Below are 9,625 nucleotides of genomic sequence, written 5' to 3' on the forward strand. Positions count from 1 at the left end.
CAAAAACTTAAAAATTAACAACTTATAACGAGTGTTTTTTTTCGAGGTATATAACTTTAAGTTGGCATTACTGTTCGAGATGGGGACCGATTTGACAGCTGTCAGGTGATTTATTCTCAGTTTGGTTTGGCAATTTATCATGAATAGACTCATGTCTGAACAACGCTTGCAAATAGTGCAATTTCATTTCGAAAATAATGGTTTTGTGCGGAATACGTATCGCGCACTACGTCAATTTCATTTAGTTTAGCGATGAAGCGCACTTCTGGTTGAATGGCTATGTAAAAAAACAAAACTGCCGCATTTGGAGTGAAGCTACTCCTCAAGTGTATGTCGAAACACCGTTACATCCAGCAAAACTGACTGTTTGGTACGCTTCATGGGCTGGTGGAATCATTGGTCCGTACTTCTTCAAAAACGATTATGGCCAGAACGTTACAGTCAATGGTAATCGGTATAGAGCCATGATTACTAACTTTTTCATTCCTGAATTGAAAAACCATGATGTCCAGGAGCTGTGGTTCCAACAAGACGGCGCAACATGTCACACAGCTCGTGCCACAATCGATTTATTGGAAGACACGTTTGGTGACCGCCTAATTTCACGTTTTGGACCTGTGAATTGGCCTCCAAGATCTTGTGATTTAACACCGCTAGACTACTTTCTGTGGAGCTATGTGAAGTCATTGGTCTATGCGGATAAGCCACAAACCCTTGACCATTTGGAAGAAAACATTCGCCGTGTTATTGCCGATATACGGCCACAAATGTTGGAAAAAGTCATCGAGAATTGGACGTCCAGTTTGGACTACATCGGTTCCAGCCGTGGCGGTCATATGCCAGAAATCATATTTAAAATGTAATGCCACAAGATTATCTTGCGGATAAATAAAATTCATGTCAATCGAATAATCCATCGTTGTTTTATTGCAATTTAATGTTCTTTAGCTCTAAAAAAAACACCCTTTATTATGGTAGAGGGAATTCTCAGAGGAATAGAGAACTTAAAATATAATGGTGGTAGTTCCGAAAGACTGCTTTTTAGTCAATAGACCTATACCTTCAATCTCCGAACAAACCTAAAAATAATCGGAAACATTCAATCTCAAATACTCCCCTCGATTCATCTTCAAGGTCATCTTCCCCACATCTCCCAACCCACATCGGATTCAACTGGCAAAGCCTCACGTTATCAATCAACAGGGGTTTTTGTTATCAAAAACGACACTTGAATAACGCTGAAGAATGACGATGAAATATACTTTATCTCTACGAGGAATGTACGCGGAGTGTGTCACGTGATAAATCGCAAGCACGGAAGCGACGTCTACTGTTTTTCATCGCGTTCGCTAGGCGTCCCAACGTCGACGACGCTATGGACGTCCATGACTGACCCACATCCGTGTAGTTGGGTTACCAGCCTCGACATGAGGTTTGATCACTTGGGGAATAATTTGTAGATGAGGGAATAATTTATCATTCGTGAAATATATATCAATATATGAAAATTATCATGATGAAGCAAAAAAAATCTGCAGATTCAGCTGCAGAATACTGAAGCACTAACAAAGAAGTATGTAGGTACAACGTATTCTCATATACACGTTTGTTCGCTGAGTCTTCAGTCTTTCACAATTCCAAGTTGACAACAAAGAAAAGACATTGCTAAATGTCCTTTAAATACTTTCATCTCATATTCACTGTCAATAATGACATTAATCCAAATATAGAAATGCCAGGAAAATTTACCCCCACAGAAATCTGCTGTATGATTGCTATAACTATTATAGTTATAGCAAACCTCTTCCTAGCATGTGGTATAGGGCTTTTCCTTCCAAAATATTTCAAGGAAGAGGGTTGGCAGTATATTGGAGATTTGGGAGAAATGTCACTCGAAACCAAAATGGAATTCTGTAGATGCAAAAAGAGTGAGTATTTTTATAATTATAACAATCAGCAGAATGAATACAACTCTGGTCTTTCTGATAATACGAATTGAATTACTTTAGGAAATGTAGGAGGAGGAACCGATACCTCTAAAGGTGTGAATCCAACATCTATCAGACCAACTACAAGCACGAGTAAGGGCACGAGTACGAGCACAAGTACGACGACTACAAAGAAACCTCCAGAAGTCACAACAATTAAAGTTGAGCCACCACAAACAGAAAAACAAATAATAATCGAAACCACTCAGGCACCACCAGAACATAGTGCAAGTGAAGGAAGATTAATAGATGCCAAAAAACCAGATGAAAATTATAGCAAAGAGAACTTGGTTACAAAAAATACAGACCTCACGACGAGGAGTTCAGATTCTACGAAGAGTGAAGGGATAAATGAGATTAGTGGTATACCTTCTCCAACCAGCAGCATAGCTTCAACAGTGACAAGCGTGGCTCCTACCACGAGTAGTATAGCTTCGGTTACGAGTACTATGGCTTCTACGACGAGTGACACAGTTTCTACGACGAGTCCCACAGCTTATACAACGAGTAGCGAAGCTTCGACAAAGAGTAGTGAGACTTCTACCTGGACGACGGTGACTACTACTACGAGTAGTCCACCTTCTACGATGAGTACTATAGCTTCTGTGACGAGTACCATAGATTCTACGACGAGTCCCACAACTTCTGCAATGAGTAGCGAAGCTTCGACAAAGAGTAGTGAGAGTTCTACGTTGACGACCGTGACTACTACCACGAGTAGTACACCTTCTGCGACGAGTACTATAGCTTCAACGACAAGTACTATAGCTTCTACGACAAGTACTATAGCTTCCACGACAAGTACTATAGCTTCTACGACGAGTACTACAGCTTCTGTAGCGAGTACCTCAGCTTCTACGACAAGCACAATAGCTTCTTCGACGAGTACTATAGCTTCTACGACGAGTGGCATACCTACTACGACGAAATATAAACCTCGCAAAGGATTTTCTAGTAAAATCATTTTAGCAAGAGATCTCAAGAATCACTTTGAGGCCAACCTTTGATTTTAATGAGTTAATACCATACTGAAGTTATTTATCATTCCTCTGTTTATTCATTGGAAGTATGTATATTTTGATTGAAAGATTAGTTCCTTGGAGTACATCAGCGATTCTTCAATTCGATACAGAAAGATATGGAACATGCATATTCTGAAATGTTGCACTTTATTGGATTATTTCATGTATCATTAAGATATCAACTCCACTCTTCTTTAACCTCGAGGTGAGTCCTTTGCAATCAATATTTTCTTTATGATTTCCATGAACTATAGTGCCAAATCTAGACAAGCAAATTTTATAATGGTTTTGACAGTGACAATATAAATATTGTCAGAATATTATACAAGGTCGTATCATGGCTAAGAACTATTCACGTTACGATTTATGCTTTATAATTATCATATCTGTTATTGTCACAATCAATATAATATTAGCTTGCTGTATTGGTACAGTTTTACCTAGGCACCTGTTAGAAAAAGGATGGATCTACATTGGTGGCATTAACAAGAATAATCCAAGAGATATTTTCAAGCAGCTTTGCAAATGTGATGGAGGTTACAATTATCTTCAGTGATTTAATGTTTAATACTCAGAGGAGTTTAATCTTTTCTTTTTTTTCAGATTCTAGACGAAAAATGGATCCAATTAGAATAGCTGAAAATTCAAATATTTCTGAATCTATACCAAATGAAACTACAGAAAGTATAGCTGAAAATTCAAATATTTCTGAATCTATACCAAATGAAACTACAGAAAGTATAGCTGAAAATTCAAATATTTCTGAATCTATACCAAATGAAACTACAGAAAGTTCATTAACTACAATATCTTCTCTTCAAAATAACGAAACGGAAGATACAACCCCATATAACATAACTTCTTATATCAATTCAACAGATGTTGATTCTACAGAGAAAAATGATTGACGATGTTATTGTATTTGTAGAATTTCAATAACGTCATCTAGAAATCTAGGATGCCCACAAAAATTTGCTAATCCCAGAAGATTTCATTACATTTTAGTTAGAAATACATTTCATTCTCATTAATCTCAAAGGGCAATTATTTCATTAGAAAATAATAAATAATAGTGAGAAAATTATTTTTATTTTAAAGGTGATATTATGTCCGTAAAGAAAAGTAAAGGAACAAATTCATTTTTAGCCAAACATACCATTTTAAGAAATAATCCTGACACACGTCGATTCTTTATTGTAATTGACCATATTCTGAAATAATAATCTAATATACAGGGTGAATTACTTTCGAGTAATGACGTCACCGTCATTTTTTTAAATGGAACATTCCCATTTTGTCTCAATTTTCCGATTACTTTAGCTGAGTTGATTTCAAAAATGTATCACATGTGGATTCCCATTGGTACAGGGTGGACAAAAATACAATAGTTTTGTGTGTGCTCATAAAGTAACGCGTAACATTCTTTATTAGTTAAATTAACAATATTATCAAAAATACTTATTGTCTAGCGTCAATTGGTATGAATGTAACACCATTAAACTCGAAGAGGGAAACATGGTTTCATGGCACATTTACAGAAAAAGTTCCATTTGTTTAATGAGAACGAAATTCCCATTTAGAATTTAATTCAGAGGCCCAGGGTCTTCAACAATAAGCAATTTTCTGGGCACATCTGGCATCAAGTCTCAAACATTTCGATCATTAATCTACCAAATTCCACTTAAAATCAGCCGTCTCAAATTGTTATAGGTTTTCTGCTTCCAAGCTGCCTTTGAATACTTTTCAAAGAGACAAAATAGCCTAGAATCTCCAAGTGGCATAACTTGTGTTGTGTGCGTGCAACCGATTTTGAGTGTCACGTGCAAATGACAATAAGCTTAGTCCAGCCAAAACATAATATTATTATTATTATTATAATTTGATTTGAATCAAGGACATGGTCCTGTGAGATTCAATATACATAAAGAGCATTACAGTCGTACGAGCAGTTGGGCACAAGAGAAGTACATAGCAGTGTTTAACAGACATATAGAAACAACCAAAATATGTAGGAAAAGAAAAACAAAAAAATGAAGAACAATGATGAAAGCAAAGATATTGTTGATAATAAGTTGAGCATGAGGCTGGTGGATGAAATCAACCAATTTTGTCGTACAAATGCGAATGTAAATCTGACTGTGAGGCCTGGAAATCCCTACCAGTTTTTATTAAGGACGAAACTGAAACTTCATCAGCAAATTTCGCGTTTTCCTTTTTTGTTTATGTCGCTTGATAGCTATTACTCCACCAGTGCAACAATTTCCACTCTTTGATATTTTCCACATTCATTCTCCTGAACTGAAACAAAAAACTGCATCAGTTAACTACGCTTTTTCATTAGCATCGAAAAATTGAGCGTCGATATTAAAGAACCCTTTGTACTCCAATGAACCAGATATCAAAGCTATTTTATTACAGCCTCGCTGCTGTCGATTCTACAAAACCGAAAACCTAATAAAATCCATCACGAAATCGCCGACAAAAACAATTTCGTCGAATAGAAAATTAAATCTGATTCATGCATTGCCCAACGGTTTACAAGCGCTTTTCTCCACAGGCGTAGCGAGCGGGGAGCGATTGGAGCAATAATGTCATGACCAGAGCACAAAACTGAATAATAAAAAGGAAAAAATTATATTTGTTGAACGTTTGGTGCCAAATAACATTGGTTTCGTGTTTCTCATAGAGTAAAAAACATAGATAGAGGAAATATACGCAATTTTTACATGTCCCCAACATGGTTAGATAACGTTGCCGGATTGTGATATATTCTCAAATCCACAATTTTACTATATCGTTATAAATGTATATTATATTGAATGAACTATATTTATTTGAGTGATTTTCAATTAGATATGTAAATTTGAATATTTGGAATCCAATATTTTTCCTAGCAGAATATTTGTTACTTTCTGCGTCTACCTGCTGAAATCCAAGGTTTGTTAACTTTTGCTCTCCTAGTGTCATCGGTTGTTTCACGTCGTTTGGCGCACTTGAAGTTTGTTTTCTGAATTTCTGATATATTTACGTGCTCATCTCAATATATTTTGAGTTGAGAGCGCACTGCTGGTTGAATGGCTACGTCAACAAACTAAACTGCCGCATTTGGAGTGAAGATAATCCTCAAGTGTATGTCGAAACACCGTTACATCCAGAAAAACTGACTGTTTGATGCGCATTATAAGCTGGTGCAATCATTGGTACGTACTTCTTCAAAAACGATGATGGCCAGAACGTTACAGTCAATGGTGATCGGTATAGAGCCTTGATTACTAACTTCTTCATTCCTGAATTGAACAACCATGATGTCCAGGAGCTGAGGTTTCAGCAAGACGGCGCAACAAGTCACACAGCTCGTGCCACATTCGATTTATTGAAAGACACGTTTGATGACCGCCTAATTTCACGTTTTGGACCTGTGAATTGGCCTCCAAGATCTTGTGACTTGACACCGCTAGACCACTTTCTGTGGGGCTATGTGGTCTATGCGGATAAGCCACAAACCCTTGATCATTTGGAAGACAACATTCGCTGTGTTATTGCCGATATACGACCACAAATGTTGGAAAAAGTAATCGAAAATTGGACGTCCAGATTAGACTACATCCGAGCCAACCGTAGCGGTCATATGCCAGAAATCATATTTAAAATGTAATGCCACAAGATTATCTTGCGGATAAATAAAATTCATGTCAATCGAATAATCCATCGTTGTTTTATTGCAATTTAAAGTTCTATAGCTGTAAAAAAAAACCTTTATATAGTGGCTTTTTATGGCTCACCTTCAATTAGCACAAAAGCTTGCCATGGAAAGTGACACTTCTTCTCCTCAAGAAATAACACACTATTGTTTACAGGTTGATGAAGCTCAACTCAATATTTGAATTGTGTTGATAGTATTCAAATCGACATTGAGCAATCAATTTGGGGATACAGAGGGGTAGCCAAAATTTATTCCGCTCCAGGTCGCTCCAATTCTCTCTACGCCATTGCCCCCTAAAATTTTGCCTACGTATCAGCCGGCCGGATATCAATATTCAAATACTGTTCGCAAATTAAAATACTGTTTGATGAATTCCCAAACGGAGCGGTACTTTGAAAGCGCGATGGCGTCCTGAAATAATGCCGCTGGGCGTTATTTTTTAACGAATTGTTACATCCAACGCGATGATGAATGCACGCATAGAGAGCTATGCGTATTCGAATTCAGTTCCTCTATTCAATTTTGCAGATAGATCTCGTTGGCCGTGCCTTCCTAATTCGGTTGATTTCAACCGGAAATATCTATTGTGTTTGTGTAGAGAGGGCGCTGACAGCTGGGTTAATCGGCGATTTAATCGATTTTTCGATGATGGTATGGACTTTTTGAAATGAACAACAATGGGCCTTAGATATGATCTGAATGGAATATAGCCCAGAAAAATAATGATGCTTAGTCCTACAACTATGCACCCGCCGTTTTTTATTGAAATTCGATGCAAAAAACTGGTCATACAATTATGATTCAAAGTATTGTCCTTCGCTGACCACAACTTAGTCCCTTCTTTCTGGCAGCGTACGAATACCGCGTTTAGAAAACTGGTCATCTCTTGAAACGATCCACGAATCGATCCAATTTTGTACTTTTTCATGTCTTGCTGGTCACCAAAGCCGTGTGCCATTGATCGAAACAAGTGATAGTCCGAAGGAGCAACGTCTGGAGAATACGGCGGGTGGGGTAGGACTTCCCATTTCAACGTTTCCAAGTATGTCTTGACCTTTTTCGCAACATGGGATCGAGCATTGTCATGCTGTAATAGTATATTGTGCAACAAGTGGGGAAAGTCCAAAATGTCCTTCGTTGACAGTATGTGCTAATTTATTGAGTTTCCAAAGAAACGACTCAAAAGCCCAATTTCATTGGTCTACCAAGCGAGGTGTGGGCAAAGTGCCGTGAGAAATAATATTTCCCACAGTATGAGCAATACATAGTTTTTAAATTGAGTAAGCTATGAAAAATACGCTACTTTTCATAGTAGTTGTAGGAAAAATCACTTTATCATGTCTCTCGTTGTATTGCGACCGTTTGTCTCACAGAACTGGGCTCAAACGCATTAATTGCATTCGTTAACGATCGCCTGTGATTGTTTCAGTCGGTTTGAAAAACTTATAATACACAATGCCGAGCTGGTCCCACCAAATACTGAACATGGCCTTGAAACCGTTATTATTCGGTTTGACTGTCGATGTGGAAGAATGGCCGGGATATCCCTATGATTTTTTGCGATTGAGATTACCGTGATAAACCCATTTTTGTCTCCAGTCACAATACGATGCAAAAATCCCTTCCTTCTCTGTTGTGCAAGCAGCTGTTCACAAGCAAACAAATTCCATTCAACATCTCTCGGCTTCAACTTGTACGGCACCCAATTCCCTTGTTTCTGGATCATTCCCATGACTTTCAGGCGTGTTGAATTGACTTGTTGCAAAAATCTTCGCAATTTTTATTGCGTTTGATCAATAATGCCTCCAATTCTGCATCTTCGAAAACCTTCCCTCTTCTTAAAGCGTTGAAACCACTCTCGGCACGTTTCTTCACTAATATTGGCTTCTCCAGGTATTTTAGAGCATTCGATAAGCCTCAACCGCAAAGTTTTTCATATTAAAGCACAAAAATTAAAACTTCCCGCAAATTACGCGAATTTGGCACGTAAGCGTAAGGTGACTTGTTTAATCGAGACTAACTTTATGATGCAGACACAAATCGACTATTATTTTGATGATGTTATGTTTACAAATACCTGAGCTTATTGTTTGACATCAACGATCAATTTATTTGTACATACTTGCTCTTATCCTGTACATCCATGAAAACAAGGATAATATTAAACAAAAAAAAACTGTTAATATCACAAGTGTGAAACAAGAAATGCAAGTATGTTCACAGCGCCGTACTACAGAATAAATGTTGCTCAACTGAGTATCAACCATGAGGCTGGCTATCCAAGAATACAATAAGATCCCAGAAGGATTAAAAATCATGAACAAAAGGAAAATGAAAAACGAGATCAAAAAGATACTTGCACAAAAGGCCTACTACTCGATGAAGGCATAGTGGAGTGCTCAGTTTTGGTAGTTCATCTCAGGAAACGCTGAAAATATTTGTATTTCTGTAGAATTCATTCTTTGTTTTATATATTTGACAAATTTTGTATTTCTGACACCCCATGTAATGTTTGATGTAATAGCATTATTGAAAATCGTCCCAACTCATCATTCTAGAAATAGGTAATAGTGTAAAATTCGAATATTTTTTTGTGGAGAAAATTCTTTTTTTCACTCTCCAATCTACCTCCGAAACCCACCTCGTCCCCCCCCCTTTAGATCCTCAAACCCCCGACCTCCCCAAAACAAATTCATAATTCTCCGTGCACCCCACGGGGGCATCGCGATCAACCTGCCCCCGCTCCGGGGCCAACCCCAACCGATAATTCGTGCCCGATCCGAGCCGAAGCGCCACGACGCGTCCTTCCCCAACGTGCCGCCGCTCCTAGCGCGCGCTCTGGACCTTTCCCGATCTCAGTCTCATCTGGGAAACCGCCCGGTCGATCCCGAAACGCTCCAGCTGTCCCCAGG

General features: G+C 38.1%; 1 protein-coding gene across 1 annotated transcript; it reads left to right on the top strand.

The window, feature by feature from the left end:
- Nucleotides 1-1,724: 1,724 nt before the first annotated feature.
- Nucleotides 1,725-4,091, top strand: LOC123671674 (A-agglutinin anchorage subunit-like). The gene is made up of 3 exons (XM_045605633.1): nucleotides 1,725-1,928; nucleotides 2,010-3,215; nucleotides 3,614-4,091. The coding sequence occupies exons 1-2, from the start codon at nucleotides 1,733-1,735 to the stop codon at nucleotides 2,993-2,995; spliced, it is 1,182 nt and encodes a 393-aa protein (XP_045461589.1). The 5' UTR covers nucleotides 1,725-1,732; the 3' UTR covers nucleotides 2,996-3,215; nucleotides 3,614-4,091.
- Nucleotides 4,092-9,625: the final 5,534 nt, after the last annotated feature.

Source organism: Harmonia axyridis, chromosome 1 (genome assembly GCF_914767665.1).
Source record: "Harmonia axyridis chromosome 1, icHarAxyr1.1, whole genome shotgun sequence".
NCBI classification, from domain to species: domain Eukaryota; kingdom Metazoa; phylum Arthropoda; class Insecta; order Coleoptera; family Coccinellidae; genus Harmonia; species Harmonia axyridis.

What these genes read in the sequence shown, in the direction of transcription:
- LOC123671674 (XM_045605633.1), top strand. Translation starts at nt 1,733, where the DNA reads ATGCCAGGAAAATTTACCCCCACAGAAATCTGCTGTATGATTGCTATA. An exon ending in ATTCTGTAGATGCAAAAAGA is followed by an intron (nt 1,929 to 2,009) that starts GTGAGTATTTTT and finishes GAATTACTTTAG; the next exon opens with GAAATGTAGGAGGAGGAACC.